Source organism: Rattus norvegicus, chromosome 15 (assembly GCF_036323735.1).
Source record: "Rattus norvegicus strain BN/NHsdMcwi chromosome 15, GRCr8, whole genome shotgun sequence".
NCBI classification, from domain to species: Eukaryota; Metazoa; Chordata; class Mammalia; order Rodentia; family Muridae; genus Rattus; species Rattus norvegicus.
The window spans coordinates 26,804,076-26,821,589 of record NC_086033.1 but is presented as its reverse complement, the minus strand read 5'-3'; the positions used below and the strand labels follow the sequence as shown (position 1 = coordinate 26,821,589).

At 46.3% G+C, this 17,514-nt stretch overlaps 2 protein-coding genes across 3 annotated transcripts; one reads left to right on the top strand and one right to left on the bottom strand.

Annotated features, from left to right (window-relative positions):
• Positions 1-1,315: 1,315 nt before the first annotated feature.
• On the bottom strand, positions 1,316-4,082 carry Eddm3b (epididymal protein 3B). The gene is made up of 2 exons (NM_178103.5): positions 3,875-4,082; positions 1,316-2,502 (listed from the first exon to the last, which is right to left on the bottom strand). Exon 2 carries the CDS (start codon positions 2,482-2,484, stop codon positions 2,050-2,052), a length of 435 nt encoding a protein of 144 aa, NP_835204.3. The 5' UTR covers positions 2,485-2,502; positions 3,875-4,082; the 3' UTR covers positions 1,316-2,049.
• Positions 4,083-8,133: 4,051 nt separating this feature from the next.
• Rnase1l1 (ribonuclease, RNase A family, 1-like 1) lies at positions 8,134-9,852 on the top strand. 2 transcript variants are annotated; one of them, XM_006251893.3, is made up of 2 exons: positions 8,134-8,355; positions 9,113-9,852. In XM_006251893.3, exon 2 carries the CDS (start codon positions 9,137-9,139, stop codon positions 9,587-9,589), a length of 453 nt encoding a protein of 150 aa, XP_006251955.1. In that variant the 5' UTR covers positions 8,134-8,355; positions 9,113-9,136; the 3' UTR covers positions 9,590-9,852.
• Positions 9,853-17,514: the final 7,662 nt, after the last annotated feature.

The following is a 17,514-nucleotide window of genomic DNA, read 5'->3' as shown; positions in this document are numbered from 1 at the left end:
GAGCTGGGGACCGAACCCAGGGCCTTGCGCTTGCTAGGCAAGCACTCTACCACTAAGCTAAATCCCCAACCCCATGAAGGCTTTTTTCCCTTAATCGAGGCTCCCTTCCCTCTGATGATTTTAGCTTGTGTCAAGTTGGTATAAAACTAGTCAGCACGACATCCTAGGAAGGATTATTTTTGATCAGGCAGTGTTTATGGCTTCCACATTGGTTATAGCCTGATGTCTGTCTAGGGGTTTTGGGTTTTGTTTTGTTTTTTAGATTTATTTTTATTGTTTTTGACTCTGGGTAGGAGTGTGGCTGCATGTGGCTGTGTGCACATGAGTGAAAATACCACTGGATCTCCTGGAGCTGGAGTCACCGATGGTTGTAAGTCATCTGATATGGGTGCTGGGAACTGAGTTTGGGCCTCTGGAGGGGCAGCAAGTGTTCTTATGTACAGAGCCATCTTCCCATCTTTCCTATTATTTGTTTTATGCTAGAAATCTTCTCCAGTCGGAGAGAGCAACTGATTGGAACACTTTTCATGTATGTTTTATGAAAGACAAAATTACAATTCCAAGCCAAAGGATAAGAAGGGGGGAGAAATTCCACAGCTTTCCTGGACTACCTGGTATGAGCTGTTGGGCCCTACCTTGGCGTGTTTCCCTTCCCCCTCGCTGAGCCTATTAGCCTGATATAGCAAGAAGTTGTTTACACCCTTGGCAGCTGATTTGGGCCCAGGACTTTCCATGGCACCCTACTCCCTCACTGAGCCTTTCACCTTGTTGTTCTTAAGAAATTGTTTATGTCCCTGATTGGGCCCGGGACTTTCCACAACACAGATTTTTCCTGTTCTCCTCTTTCTCTGGTTAGGGATTTTCACCTGTCTTGTTTTTCCACGGCTTTTGCCTTGGGTATATAAGGAGATCTCAGTAAAGCCTTAGGGGCGCACTCTGTAAACGGGTGACCCGTGTATGTGTTTCTTCTTAAATCTCGCAGGCCTACGCCCAGTTCTCAGTGTCATGAGGATGCAGGCATCATCAATAAGCCAGAGACTTACATGTTATTTGATCCAATAGGTCAGTTATCTACTGCCCTCTGCCCTCCCCTTCCATTTGGCTAGAAGAAAAGGTGCTACTATAACCATTGTCCCCGCCAAGACTTGTGTGTACCTCAGTACATAGGTATACCACACGTATGAAGGGACATATATAAAATAGACCTTGAGCCTAAGTATAAGAACGTCACATCTAGCGAAACTTCTGAATAACTGCATTGCTCTCGCCAACACACAAAACGAACTCTACACATACAGTGTAAACACATATGACACACAGTGGATAACAATTTATTCGTGGAAGGGACGATCATTCGGTTTGGATAGACATAAAGACGATATCTGGAAAAATGTTGGATAAATCAAGAGAAGATGCTGCCATGGTCTGGCTGTCCAATGACCTCCCATGGGCTCCTGTTTTGAAGGCTTATCTGCCACTTGGGTCATGGAGGTTGTAATGACTTTGACTGTGGATGAATTCATAGCTGAGTGGATCTGGAGGCCCAGCTCGGGTAGGGAAGTCACTGGAGCCACCATCTCGTCTCCACACTCTTCCCCTTCCTTCTCTTCCTACTTTCCAGCTTGTATGGAGTGAGGCTCTTTCACATTTCCCCACCATAATGCTCTGCCTCACTCCTCCCCAGGACAACAGAGCCAGCAGACTACAGGCTGAAAGGGAGGCATATAAAGCCTCCCTTGAATGCTTTCTCTCAAACACTTTGTCACAGGAACAGAGAGCTGAGTCACGAGAACGACAAGGGAGGAACGATATTTTAGACGGAGAACCTAAAAGTACAACTGTAATACCAGAGAAACAAAATGATTAAAAAACACTGACATACAATTGCAAAGCAGAAGTAACAGTTGCTGTTGTAAGCAGGAGGTGGACAGTAGGGGGTAAAGGGTGGGGATGGGTGGCACAATGGGTGAGTTAAGGGTGTGTGAGGGAGGTTGACATTTGAGAACTACTCACTGGTCTTTCAAAACCGTCTAGAGCTGGTGAGACTTTCTAGATGAAGATGGGCTCTAGAACCTTCATGTCCTCTATGCTGTCCACATACCCATCAGCATTGCAGTGGAACTGAACATAGCTGTAACTCCTTCTCTCTGTATATCTACTTTTTAAGTTCTCCCACTGGCACCTGAGGACCTTAATGGGGGTCTGTGCCCAAACATATAAATTTTTGTAGCGATCTTTCCAGTTGCTACTAATGCATATATGTTCAACTTTGTACCATGTCATATAAACAAACGGGTGTGAGAGCCTCGGTCTCAGAGCCTTTTCTGTCATGAGGACGTCACAGCTGTAGGCACTGAACTCTTCGTTTGAACTTAGGTGATGCTGTTCCATGAACTGCCTCCTGGAGGTGCTTTGTGCAGGTAGGCTATACTGCAGACACAGCAGGAGCAAGAGCGTGTCCCAGGCTTTTAGAGAGGACATCATAGCAGGCACCAGGGCCACCTAATTGGGCACAAGAAAAAAAAAAGAGAGAGAAAAGAAGTAGATGGTAAGATACTGCCCTGTAAGTTCTGCTACACTTTACATTTCTATTCCTCGTAATTTTCTTTCCCAGAGAAGATAACCCTGATTAGAGACTAAAGGTAATTGTAAATTAAAGCTATGTTGCAGACTGAATGCTGCCAAGGATAAAATTGCACTAAGAAGATGGGATTCATTTTGAAATCTCTAAGTCTCTCCTATATGCCCTTTCTTTTACCCCCCCCCCCAAACCCTGTTCTCCTTGGAGCCTGAGGGGAGAAAGGGAACGGAGGGAATAGGGAATAGGGAGAGAATAGGGTTGGGTGGCTGTGAGTAGGGACAGAATGGCTTCAGGGACCACTGCAGGGAAACAGTCTATTTATTGTTTCAGGGATACAGTGTATAAGAACCATTTTAGGGGTACAGGTGGAAAGGGCTAATTGGTCATAGCATCAAGCAAGCAGGAAGGGCTGATTGGTTATAGTACAGAACCCAATTATTGTGCAGGTGGGAAGCCAGAACAAGGGATGTGTGATGTTATGTAGCCTTTTAGGGGGCTAGGTACAAGGACACTTTTCAGACAAGGGACACTCTCCAGACAAAGGCAGAGACAGGGAAGCCTGGCTGAGAAGGGGAATCCCCCATCTTGCAAGAAAGCCATCTGGTCATTCTACTTTAGTAGCAAGGTTCCCCAACAGTCTTCTATGCAATGGAAGGAGCCTGCCGCTCTCTCACAGGCTCTAGCTAACTCCTCAATGCTCAAAAGATCAAGTGTCCAACAGACGTCTCTTCAAAGTGGAAAGACTAAGGACCATTGAGAGAAATATACTGCTTGAGAGATATTGCCAACAAGGACAACTCTGGGTTCCTGATGTAAGTTTTGGCTCAGGCCGCACTTCACACAGATTGCACCATTGGGATGCTCCAGTCTTGCCCTCCTCATAACATTTCTCCCCAATCGAGGGGAAATTACAACACCATTTCTAAACTCTCACGTCTTTTTTTAGGGACCATATTATTTAAAAGCATGATGGTTTTTTAGAGCTGCTTGTTGAGAAGAAACAGAAGGTCTGAAATATTGTTTCAACTAACTAAATACCAAGACTAAATAAAACTAGCTTTGCGGGAGTGTCAGACTTCTGGTTAAACAGCGTCTGCCCTCATTTCCACTGAGTCTGCCTGGCCCTGTTGAATCTTTTACCTTATATGAGCCCTGACCGAATATGGGCCTGATGGACCTTCGAGAGTCAACGAATTTGGACAATTTTCATCCTTAATTCTAAAACTCAGTCAATCTCTTTCCAATGATTTCTGACCTTTCAATCAGGTTTCCTACACACCAATCTTAACTTACCCAACCAGTGCCCACGTCCCTGATTGCGGCGGGTACAGAGGTACGGAGATCTGAGAAGCAGAGTCTGCGTCCTTTCGGAGCTCCCAAGGAGTCCACAGCAGTGGAAAAAAGAATGACAATGTAGGGTGCAGAGCTTTGGGCTTGTAGGGGTGGTGGCGTGGAGGGCGGGGTCAGGAACATTTTCGTATGTGAACCCGTTCTGTATCTCCTCATGTGGAACACTCTGGTTCACCCTGAGAGTAGCCTCAGGCAAGGTCTGCAAACATCAAAGAAGGAGGACCAGGCACAAAGGAATTTCAAAGTGTTGGGGAGAGGTGGCTCCAGAGAGGGATGGTTGGGAGTTTTCAAGAGACAACCAGAAATCTGTCCCTAAAACTTGTCTACTGACAAGTTCTCTGGGGGAAAGGCCATGAACGGCTAGGTCCTATTCTGTAGGGAATTCAGCAAGGATGTCACCAAGAAGTGAGAGTACCTGTTCAAAAGTGCAATTTGTAGATAAATCGAGACAATGGGTGTGCTTTATGTCAATAAAGCAAATACTGCTACTAGTTCAGCTGTGCCGGTGGAGTTCCTCTCCAGTTTGCCTTGGCAGGAGAATGTCTGCATGCCTCCATTGATATTAGAGCTTGTTTATGAAAGTCCGATGAGGTAATCTTATCATGGAGGAAATGGAAGCAGGAGGCTCAGTAGTTTCAAGTCAGCCTGGGCAACCCCATCATAAGAAAACAAAACATAACAAAAAGAATCCGCCAACTCATAACTGAGGATGCCAGCTCTTGCTGACCATCCCATGACTAATCAGGAATCCTGTGCTGATTGGCAGCCTGGGAGTTTGCTCCAGCTGCATTCCATGCAGCTTCCTTGTCTCTAGCTTCTGAGTGACAGGGAGAGGCCTTTGTAAGCACCTGAGTTTCAATAACTTAGAGATAAGTCTGAGGAAACAAAATAGCAACTGTAATGCACAGATGTCCAGAACCCTGTCTAACAAGTTTGCACATGCTACTGAAGACTTAAATATAAGTAGTAACTGAACAGATATAGAAAAGAGTAAAGGGCATACTGAGAGGTGAAACAAATTAGGACAGGGAGCAATTTATAGCCTGCATGATTTTTTCCATATCCTGTTTCTCTAGCTCTCACTATGACTCTTCCTCCTCCTCCTCCTCTTCTTCTTCTTCCTCTTCCTTCTCCTCCTCCTGTTCTTCCTGCTCTTCCTCTTCCTCCTCCTGTTCCTCCTTTCCTCCTCCTCCTCCTGTTCTTCCTCTTCCTCTTCCTTTTCTTCCTCCTCCTCCTGTTCTTCCTCTTCCTCTTCCTTTTCTTCCTCTTCCTCCTCCTGTTCTTCCTCTTCCTCTTCCTTTTCTTCCTCTTCCTCGTCCTGTTCTTCCTCTTCTTCCTCCTCTTCCTCCTCCTCCTCCTCCTCCTCCCGCCCCATCTCCCCCCTCCTGTCTGTTTTAGGCTCTTCTAGATGCCTCTGGCTATTCTGTTTCATACCTGCAACAAACCTTCTCCCAATTTAAAAGAAAGGGAAGGATGATTTTTCTTTTTTTGTGGTGCTGGGAATTGCACCCCAGGGCCTTGCCCACACTGGGAGAATATCTGCTACAGACCCACTTCCCCACCCCAAGCCATAGGCTTTCAAAGAGTCTACCCTGCAGTATATGAGAGCATCAGTCAGCAGGTCCTAGAACGTGTGTGAAAGGAATCTGCCGCTCTGTCAGGATCTTGTGCAGAGTTCTCCTACCACAGGCATTTCTAGCCAGTCGAGTGTTCATCAAATAAGGGATAATCCACTTTAAATGTGGAAGCATACTCTCTACAAATACATCTACAAACTCTACTATAATCTAACGCAACAGTTCCAAAGGCCTCTTGCATATACAGCCGTATTAGGATGCAAACTAAACTGGATGGGGGAGCAATGCCCTTGTACAGCTGGAGAAATGTGGAACTACTGAGATAGTTCAGGAAGTGGAGATGGCCATTACTTCTGGAAACTTCTTATAGCTACCCCCTGCCCCCCACCTTTCTCTTCCAAAAGCTTCTTAGTCCATGGCTCCTGAGTTGAGGGACTGGTGTTTCCCTTTGGATGTAAAGTTTGAGCTACTTCCTAATCACATTCTGTCAAGATATTAACTCCATCTACGAAGTCCTTGATATTCCTTCTGCTGTTCCGTTTTTATTTATTTATTCATTTTTATTCTACTATTAGTCAGATAGTGATCTAGACTTCCCGACACAGCTGCTGAAGGGATCCCCAGAAGCCTCTGCCTCAGATCCTAACCCGTGTTCTCAGGGTTTGCAAGGACTTCGTAGAAAGCAAACAGTCCTTGGGTCTGTGAACTGCTAGGTTAGAAAAAACAATTTTTAAATTTCACCAAACCACAGCTAAAATTTCACAACTGTTTCAAATAGTAACAAGGAAGTGCGGCTAGAGATGAAGAGTTCTGTCACTGTAAGCCTGCAAGTGTTTTTGACCGGCAACTCCTGGTGACCTTCTCACGAGTCCCAGGAGCTTGACACAGAAGTGGGTGTTTGCTCCCTGGTGGAGACATCGGATCCCAGGCAGCCCCCTCTGCCTTGTGAGAAGTGTTCAGCTAGGAGAAAGCTGAGAGGAGTTTGTTACAGAGAGAAAACAGAACAGACAGACCACCCAGGCAGGTACGCATGGACACTTCTTTATGGCCTTCCTAGACTCCTTTTTGCTTGAGGCCTTGACATGTAATTCCATTTAGTTTGACTAAACTTATTCCTTTCACCACTGGTAAACACCTTCTCCGAAGTGTTGCTCCTCACTCAGTCAGGTCCTTGTCTCTCTCGACCAGGTGGATTTTGCCTATTTGACCTAATCCCGAATTTGACCGGGGGGGGGGGGGGGGGGGACTTGAATAACTGTGAACAATAGAGCATAGAACTGGAAACTATTGGGTTTGAGAGGATGGAGTTCATTATTAAAGTCAACTCTTTTCCTGCTCTCTGAACACTGGCTGTCATCCCAATGCACTGACTAGGCCAGTGTTACTGAAATCAGCCTTTGGCTCACGATGCCTGTCAGAATAAACGCGAGCCTCTGAATCTTTAAACTCGGCTGCGTTCAGAGAGCTGGCTGTCTGGGAATTCACAGGGAGATCTGTCTCTCTCATAAGTGTATTTTATAGGAAACCGGAAAAACCCCACTCCAAAGTCTCGTCTTGTCCTTGTCTAAGTGATAGGCCTTGTGTCTCAGATTCATCGTCATGTCTTTTTGTACACCGGAGGGAAGTTCACACCCACTACGGAGTCTCCTATTCCTCCTGAAGGCTGGATAACGTCTAGATTGAAAGGCTGAGAACAGAAAGCTAGCAGGCGTTTGTCTGCACCGCTTAGGTGGTTTGTGCGACGCTTCGTTCTATAGCATGAAGAATAAATAAATCTGCTCTAATAATGGAGAATATCGAATATCCTACCTGTCTCCTGTCATCCTCCATTGACCCGCTTAGCTCTGGGATTGACGTGAATGGGGCAGCTGAGAAGTAGAAATGACAGACATGCGCACAGGAAAGCCGGGGTTAGATGGGCCCTGTGCTCTGATGGAGACCCGTTGGCAGCCGCTGGAAACTCATCACATTATACAGAGAAAGAAGGAGAAGGACGAAGGATGTGGGCTAGCTAATCTTGGAAGAGGCTCTCCGAAGGGGAATGGTCTCAGGCTGCAGTCACCCAGGAAGCAGCTGTGGGTTGGTACTTTCTGCACACACTTTCAACATCCGAGCTCGGGCCAGGAAAAGCCCCTTCCATTGCTCTGAGCCTAGTCCAGGGAAGGCATTGTCACTCCCTGAGTCTGAGGCATTAGGTTCCTTGACCTGGTTGTACTCGTGTCAACAAAACACATCCACTCAGGGGCTCATCTAGTCCTCACAAGTGTGTCCCCGGGTTATTTGGCAAACAGTAGGCAAAAAGTGTAAGAAGTACAAGGCAGGGGACTAGAGAGATGGCACTGTGGGGAAGTATACTTGGTGATCTTGTAAAGTGGTAGTTCTCACCTCAATCTTCCCAATGCTGTGACCCTTTAAGATAGCTCCTCATGTTGTGGTGACCCCAACCATAAACTTATTTTTGTTGATACTTCATATCTGTAATTTTGCTGTTCTTATGAATCATAATGTATGAGAGGAAAAGTATTGGCTCAGGATCTCCAAGATTGAGTTCTCAGACTAAGTTCTCAGCACAAGGAAGATTTATTTGCCTCAGAGGGACAGACAGAAGGGATAGGGGACAAATACAGGAGATAGAGGAGGAAGAAGAAGGAAACAAAGGAGAGGGGGATTTCCCTTCCAAGTTTACAATGGCCTTGTTTTGACCAATCAGATAAGATTGACCCAGATTTACTCCGCCCATTTTTCTGGAAGCCAACCCCTTTTAAGCCTTTTAAATTCCTCAACACGATGACTGGGACTGAAGAAGTTGGCTTCCAATTTGCTCTGGAATTCAAACTAAACGTTTAGGTAAGTGGCCTAGAGGTGGCCTCTATCTATTTCTGCTTGAGAGTTAGAACTGAGAGAGTGGAGGCCAGTCACTCTTGACTGACACCAACTCCAGAGAAGCTGGCCCCGGCAAACAGCTGGAGGCAGAGGTGGAGGCAAGGTACATACAGTCAGGTATAAAGAACTAGTGGTGTGGGGAGGACAGAGCTCCCAGGCTGGGGAAGGGAGTTTGTGTCTTTAGAATACAACCCAAACCCTGTATACTGCCAGAGTCGGGTAGACCAAGTTCATAGGTGTTCTAAGATAATGACAGTCCTGGAAGTCAGTAATGACCCAGGAATACATTTTAGCTAAATGAACTTATGATAAGGAATTTGAACACTATTAATAAATGTGTTCTATTTTTCAAATATATTTTATATGAAAAAACCAAACAAACAGTATTTAGCATTTTGGTAAGAGTTTAGGTGACACATCCCACCAGCTAGAGAAAAGAATGGCTTCTCTTCAGTAAGTAATGAAGTAAAACAGTGTCTCATTTGCAAGATCTCTCAGCAGAGGGAAATCCTTCTGGCTCTCCTAAAGAATGAGATGGTCCTGGGGAGGCTGAGGTGGGGGAGTGTGCTGGGGAGGCTGAGGTAGGGAGGAGTGTGCTGGGGAGGCTGAGGTGGGGGGAGTGTGCTGGGGAGGCTGAGGTGGGGGGAGTGTGCTGGGAGGCTGAGGTTGGTGTTGCAGCTCTTCTGAGCATTTGTCCTTTTTTCTCTTCCTTTCCTGTCAGGCTCCTCAGAGCAGCAAAGCCACCATGGGTCTGGAGAAGTCCCTCATTCTGTTTTCACTGCTTGTCCTGGTGCTTGGATGGGTCCAGCCTTCCCTGGGTAGGAAACCTTCAGTCCAGGATTTTAAGAGGCAGCACATGGATCCGGATAGTCCTCCCAACAGCAGACCCACCTACTGTAACCAGATGATGAAACGCCGGGGGATGACCAAGGGGTCATGCAAGCGGGTAAACACCTTCCTGCATGAATCCTGGGCAACGGTCAAGGCCATCTGCTCCCAGAGACAAATGACCTGTAAGACCTCCAGCAGGAACAACTGCCACAAGAGCAGCTCCACCCTGCACATCACTGACTGCCGCCTGAAGGGCAGCTCCAAGTATCCCAATTGTGACTACACAACCACTAACAGCCAGAAGCACATCATCATTGCTTGTGAGGGGAACCCCCTCGTCCCAGTCCACTTCGATGCTTCCGTGTAGGGCTTCACGTAGGCCAAACCAGTGAGATGTCCATGTCTCCCATCATGGCAACACCTGCCTCCCCTCTCGATCATTCTTTCCCTGAGAGAAATAATTCTTGTTAGGCCTTCCATCCAACCAAACATTCGTTCCTGTCCCGTGTCCTGTTCCCAGACCCCTCTCCAGACACAGACAAATGAAGCAAGGTGGCTCTCACCAGAGCATGTCCCTTCACCCTTAGACTTTCCCGACTTAGAACCAAATAAAATTCTGTCCATTATAAATTGCCCTCTCAGAGGTGTCCTTTTAGACGGTTCACGATGGGGTAAGGACAGCAGGCAAGTCACCTCATTCATTGGTCTGCGTCTTCCCCATTCCTGGCAGCTTTAACTACAGCACTGAAGCTAGAATTTCCTGCCTCTCCACTGAGCATTCATCCTCCCCATACACTCTTCTCTATAATAAAGTCTAACATCCATTCCAGCTCCCAGTAGCTCTGGGCCTCAAGTCCACCCGCTCCTCATACCAATACAGATCAGTCTCATCTACTGAAGAGAATCTTTCCAGTCAGAGGGAAGAAGAAAGCTGCCTTTGCCTCTGCCTTTCAGCATCTTCCATCAGGGTTTCTCTTTGAGCTTTCTTTCTCAATGTGAGAGAAAGGAAGCAGCCAGTCTTGACTTCCAGGGGCTCCTTCCTACTCTCCTGCCTCCTTAGCCTGACTCAGACCTCATGGAACAAATAGGAATGTGCACGTGTGTGTGTGTGTGTGTGTGTGTGTGTGTGCGCGCGTGCATGTGTGTGTGTGTGTGTGTGTATCTGGTGGGGTTGGGGTGAGTCTTCAGTTTTAATAACCACAGTGGAAATCAAATTTCAATGATGCTTTTGGGAAAGAGTCACGAAGGTGGCACAGTCTGGCACATGGATGATCCAGGATTCATGGTTGGGTTCTACATTGAAGGTAAGGAGTGGAGGTATATTTCTGTAAGAACCAGCCACCAGTACTCCTGGACAAACTGTAGAGTTCCTCCGCAGATTAGTCGATCATTTTAGGTTTGTTTGGGTTTTCTTTTAACAATTTGAGTAGCACACAGCGTCCTGAAACTCAGTACTCGACTGATGATGGCCTTGAAGTCTTGCTTCTCCTTCCCCGATCTCTCAAGTACTGGGCTCTTAGGCGTGTGCCACTGTGCCCCAGCTATTTGGGGTGGGAGTGAACTTCTTCCAAGTGGATGGGTCAGTGGCTAAATGCATTTACTGCTTCCTTAGGGGCCCCAATCTTGATTCTCAGCACCCACATGACAGCTCGAAATCACCTGTAACTCCATTTCCAGGGGTTCTGAGGGCATATGCACATATGTGGCCCAAATAGACTCATGCAGGCACACACACATAAGTAGAAATAAGAAATAAAGAGTTAGGCTTTATATCTCAGAACAGTTTTAGGTCCACACGCTGTTTCTACTCATGGTTATCTTCATAACTTAACACAGAGAACTTGTTCCTCTGATGGGATGGGACAGGCTTTACAACTATGGTGGCTGTGTTCTAAAGTTCATCACATCCATGAGTCACTTTCTAGCTGCTTCTTGCAAGTGTGGGAAGGGCTTATACTAAAAGTCAGTGTCCTTCCTTTTGTCCCTGCCCTGAGTCTACAGTGTTAGAACATTTGGCCTGGGCCCCTGACTAGGTCTAGACCAACTAGAGCTCCTGCACTTGTTTTTCTATATCTGTGCCACAGCTAACACATGGGGGATAGATTGGTACAGGAATCTGAATGATCACGGCCCCTAGACTCACATGTTTGAATACTTGGTCCCTCTTGGGTGGAACTACTTGGAAAGGATTAGCAGGTATGATGCTGCTTCTAGGTGTTTGTTTCTCCCCTCATGGTAGCCAGCCCACTGAGCACCAGGATAAGCTGGAGGCAGGAGTGTGCTAGGGGGGATTTATGCCCCCGAGACGGTGGCCAGGGTCTCTGTGGCTGTGTACAGGTAACCAGAGCTGTTGGAAGATGCTTCATCTGCATGGTCAGGGGTGGGGGAACTCCAGGGACTTCCTGAGTCTTATTTTTATGTTAAAGAAAGAATAGAATGATTGTAGAAATCTTCCAAGAAAGCAGGAGAAAGACACGCATCTAGGACACTGGGCTCACTCAATAAAGAGGCTCAGGGCTCCAGGGACTTCCTGGGTATCATTACCCTGAGTGTCCGTCCCATGTTTTCTGTAACACAGGACTCAGGCTTCTCACTCAAAGGGTGTTTAATTGTGCCAGTTTCCCTCTACTGCCTGTGACACTCTACTATGTCCAGGCAGGTGTTTCTGTTTCTAAGACTTCTGAAGAACTAAAAGACAACCTGTGTGTAGTCTCAGATCTTTTTCAAACCTGCTTTAATAAGGGTTCTTAAATGCTTTACCCTCTCTTCTAGCCCATCACCCACCAGAGGTAGTGGCAAGGAAAAGTTAACAGGGCAAAGGTGGATGTGGACTTGTTTAGAAATAGTTCTTTGGGGGGTGTGATGGTTTGCATATGCTTGACCCAGGTAGTGGCACTATAGGAGGTGTGGCCTTGTGGGAGGAAGTGTGTCACTGTTGGTGTGGGCTTGGAGACCCTCCTCCTAGCTGCCTGAGGATGCTCAGTCTGCTCCTGGCTTCCTTTGGGTGAAGATGTAGAACTCAGCTCCTCCTGCACCATGCCTGCCTGGATGCGGCAATGCTGCCATGCTCCTGCCTTGATGATAATGGACTGAACCTTTGAACCTGTAAGCCAGGCCCAACTAAATGTTGTCCTTTATAAGACTTACATTGGTCATGGTGTCTGTCACAGAAATAAAACTGTCACTAAGACATGGGGTTCTCATGAATTAGCAGCAGTGGCTGGATCCACTGGTAAACACCATTTACAGAACAGCAACAGCAGTTTGATCCAGAAGAAGCCTTGAGGCTCTGCCAATTGGCCTGAGTCTGTGGAAGTGGCAAGAAGCTTCTGGAAGACCAGCAAAGAGTGGCAGGGCGAGCCAATGCCACTGTCAGTTCAGTTATACTTATACCCTTTCTAAACATCACATGTCCTCTCAAGTGTCCACCCCAGCAAGACATCACATGCCCTTTCTCCAGGCAGCTTCCAGAAGAACACCACGTGTCTGTTTTCAGCAAAACGTCCTCCACTTGTCTCCCTCAGGAAAGCATTCTCTGATAAGAAGACAGTTTCCAGAAAAACATCACAGGACACAGCTGAATCTCCACAGAAATCAGAGATTCCCACTTCTCCTGTGATCTTCCCAGAGGTTTCACACTGTGTTGCTAACCTTCTTTACCCCAGAAAGGTAGCTCAAGAGACCATAACTATCCCTTCACTTCCCAACTTCAGATGGGTAAATAGAAGAGGAAGAAGTGTAAGGGAACAAAGGAGAGTAGAGAAAAGGGGAAGGTAGAGGAGGTGACTTCTATTTTCCTCAGAGGGACAAGGGACTGCTGCATCCGGAGAAGAGGAGACAGAGACGACAAATGGGAAAATGGCAGTTTGTAAAGGTAAATGGTGAGACCCTGTGTTAGGGTGAGGGGTTTAACTTTAATTGGGCATGTTAATTAGGTGAACCAGAAGGGATTTTTCATTGTTGGACTTCAATACTTTGATAGCTGGACCGTGGTAGCCACCCTTAGGAGGAAGAAGTGACCAAATAAGGAAATAGAACTTGGTGTACCAAAGTCCAGCCCCAGTGGGTCCCAAAGTGTCGAATTGGGAAGGGAAGAAGACTGATACCATCTGAGGGTAAATAAGAAGAGTTTCTGCATTTATTGGAAAAAAAGCTACGCGTTTATACTCTGAAGTGGGAATTTCTGGTTTCTTTGGAACTCAGTTATGTCACATGATGTTATGCTGGGGTAGACAAATGAAAGGATGCTTTGGTGAAGCAGACACAGGTGAGAGAATGTTCTGCTGAAGCACACACATGAGAGGACAGGTAACGTTTAGAAAGAATATAAATAGGACCCCACAGACAGTGGCAGGGAGCTCTTGTATTGGTTCATCTTACATATTCTTGCTGACCTTCACTTGTCATGACTTCGTAGAGACTAACTCACCAAACAGCTTCTCCTGCTATCTTTCCACTTTCATAGACTTGGGCTGATTGGTGGAGCCTCGAGGTTTCTTCTGGATTGAACTACTGCTGCTGAGTCGTGAGTGGTGCTCATAGAGTGGGCTGGACTGCAGCCTCTGTTTCACGTTGGTATTTTACTAGAGGACTGGACTGCTGACAATGAATACTAGAGAGCTCCAAAGAACTATTTCTGAACAGGTCCACACCACCCCCATTTCCTATCAACCTTTCTTTTCCATGACCTGTGGTGGGTGGTGGGCTAGAAGGAAGGTTGAAGGGTTTAAGATCCTTTATTACAAATTTAAGCCTACAAGACTCTATGTTTGTGTCGTAGCTCAATCACAGGTAATGTTGAAAGCTGACTTAATAATTCCAAGAAATATATGATTTTTTCATAAATTGTTTTTAGCCCATTTTAACCCTACTCTTTAACATTCAGAATGAAAGTGGTCATCAACTTTATTATAGCATTTTTTTTCTTTAAAGCAAAGCAGTAAGTTCAACAAGCACCTAAGTCCCTATTGCTCTTTAAAGTTCAGCATCCCCATCTGGTGCCCCTTTATACCTCCCCCCTGCACATTCTCAGCCTTTGAGGTCAGGAGGTACCAGACATTGATCCCTGAGAAACCAACCCATAAGAACAATTTTCATTCTTCTCGGGGCATGAGGCAGTGTTCACACCAGGTAGCATGGCAAGCATTGACCTGTTTCCTGATTGTGCTCTAACGTGCCTTAGTCTTACAATATGGGCCTGTTCTCCTCATCTACTCCCCAGAGGAGAGTGGCCTGCTATCTTACTCTTCTTCCCTTAGGCTGTATCATTCTACTTCCTTCAATGTATGCTCCTGTATAGGACAAAGGGGCTCAAGCCAGTCTACCTTCTTAATAGAACCTGCTTCTGCTGGGGCATACCAGACCTTGTCATTCATCCTGGAAGTCACCTAGGGAGTCAACTGAGGGCCCTGCTCTATACTTATTAACTGAACTCCTGCCCTCAACTACCAAGGCCTCAGATATGAGTCTGGGGTCTCCGTTTGTCCAGATTATGTGTTTTCATCCTCGGGACCAGGTGTAAGTGCCTATGAGTTTCTGGAACCATAAGTCTTTAGCTTCTCTATTTCTTTAGATACCACCTCTGTATACATTTACATCCTCTACAAAGCTCATATGGAATCCCCTCCCCACAAAGGCATTCGGAAACTCCCACAACACATAGAAAACCATCAAAGATGAAAGTCAAAGATACTGGAGAATTGTGATCTGCAATGTGAAGATGCTAAAGCTCTGTCAAGCAGCTGAGGTTGCTGTGCAGTGCACATCATTAGTGGCTACCCTTAGGAATGTAACCTAGTGGTTCTGATCCTCTAGAGAGCACTAAGACAATCACTGTGGAGGAAGTTAGGGAAAACAGACATTTTTAAACAAAATAAATATGGGTGAAGAACTTCAGAAAAGCTCATAGCCTGGTGTGGTGGTGCATACCTTTCATCCAGGTACTTGGGAGACAGTGGCAGGTGGATCTTTTTGAGTTCTAGGGCAGCCTGGTCTTATGTAGTCAGTTACAGGGCACTCAGGGATATACAGTGAGACCCTGTCTTAAAAAGATAAAACGAAAGCTCATTACCCTCAGGACCACATGGGAAAAGCTAGCATGAGTTGATTGCTGGAAACAGCCATTGCCACATGATGGTCCTGGCTTATCTGGAATACTGTTAAGTTATGGAGGTAGACCTGTTACAAGATGGCAAGCAAGATCTGAGGATACCCCAGAAATGCATGGTGTAGCTATGTGGGAGACTGGTGCAAAACCAAAGCCTGCCTGGACTTCCAATGGAGGCACACACACGTAAACTTCTTATGCGCACCTTTGACTCAACTTGTAGGTTCTTGACGTTGTGAGTCCGCTTTGTATTGCGAACTTTTTCACTTCCACTGGCAGAGATGTTGCATAGGATAAGGTCTAGAGAGGGCTTGTTCCATTCTGTGGAGTGTCCAAGTCTCTTTGGATACATCACTTGTAGGGAGCCGTATAGGATTTGGGCCTGGCCGCTTTGTGACTGTATAGCTCAAGGTGGCTACGTGACTCTGGGCTGTATGGCCACAGATGCTCACCCCTAAGATGGCTGCTGTAAGATTATGAGATTGTTGGACAAAAGCCTCTCCCAGGAAGATTCAGGGAACAATCACAGGATGTTTCAGCCTGAGCAAAGCTAGTGCCCTGCCCTGGGCAGATTCCTGAGAAGGGCTCGACCTTTTCAAAGAATATGTCCCCGGAAAACTGTTGCCTCTTCGTTTAAGGAGGATATCTTGCAGTTTAGTGATTCACCTTATATCCTTGGGCACTTCTCAGTACTCCCCAACCCTAAGCTTCAGTTCCTGCTTCAATTCCTGCTTCAGAGCTTTAAATGCTGTACATTCCTCTCAATAAACGAGACCTTGACCCTTCTTTTCTCCCCCCTCTTTGACCCTCAGGTGGCACCTCTTCGGAACCCTGAATAACTAGACCTGCTGGACGGGTCAATCACTTATGCACCCTCTTCCATACTCTCAGATGCTTTTGTCTAAGAGGTTTACAGAGTTGAGTTCCCAGCCGCTCTACCCTAATTCCTAAAGTCTGGTAAGAAGGGCGGAGAGTTTCAACTCTCCAAACACTTGGTGGTTTTAGTGACTTGCTTATCTTGAGACTGAGAGTCTTATTCTAAGTCATGTCTTTAGCATAAACTCGGGTGTGATCACAGGAACTGTGAACATCAAGACTGTCCTCTCAGTCCAGAAATGTCAAGCAGGAGCTCAGTGTCAGAACAAAGGCAAATGCAGTGACCAACTCTCATGGATGCCTGAAGGTGCCCAGGAGAGAACTCTCCTCCCATCCTCTTTCCTCACTCTAAACGTATTTACACAGGTGTGCCGTTGGGAGGAACATTTTCTCTTGGACCGACTGACATTCCACGATGCAAGTATAGCTTGTTTGCTTACATAATTGTCTTGGAGGACTTACTTCATGGCTCTACTGTGTGGGATCCTTCGCTTAAGTCAGGTAAGGGGACTTCAGATCAAGTCTCATTTCCTATTCGTTATTATTCAAATATCAGCTTAGTCTCTCACATGTAGTACACTTCTTTTAGCAGCCAGTGTCTTTGGAGTAATCTATTAAATGTTCAAAGTGGGAAGGAACGGGTATTATCAAACTAGGCTCAAGGCTTTACTTTTGTGGTCTGGCCACTGAAACACCAAACCAGACAGAAAAGGTAACAGTGGAATGAAAATTAGATCTTTAACCAGTGCAAGTGTGCTGGTAAGGCAAGGAACCCGGCATCTGTAACCATTTCCAAGGAGCCAGCAAAAGCACTAAGAATATACAGGGGATGGGGCAGGCAGTGTCAAGCAGTTTCTGTCCAGCTGTGGACAGAACTGTGTTCTGGTTAACTATTATCTCAGGTCGGCCAGAGTCATTATCTGGGCCAGTGAGATGGCTCAGTGGATAAAAATGCTTGCCCTAACAAGTCTGACAGCCTGAGTTCAGTCCCTGGAACTCAAAGAGATAACCTTTGACCTCTTCCTGAGCACCTGCACAGACAGACAGACAGACAGACAGACAGACAGACACACACACACACACACACACACACACACACACACACACACACACACACACTAAAATAAAGTCATCTCTTTTAAAGGGCCAGTAGGATAGCACAGCCAGGAAAGCACTTGTCAGACAAGCCTGACTAATGATCTGATTCCTGTCTCTCAGTGGAGCTGACTCCCAAGGGTTGTCCTCTGACCTCTACATGTGAGCTGTGGTGTACTTATTCCCCACACCTCCCACACACATACACACACATA

Coding starts and splice junctions, on each gene's coding strand:
- Eddm3b (NM_178103.5), bottom strand. CDS start 2,484: ATGATGTCCTCTCTAAAAGCCTGGGACACGCTCTTGCTCCTGCTGTGT.
- Rnase1l1 (XM_006251893.3), top strand. CDS start 9,137: ATGGGTCTGGAGAAGTCCCTCATTCTGTTTTCACTGCTTGTCCTGGTG.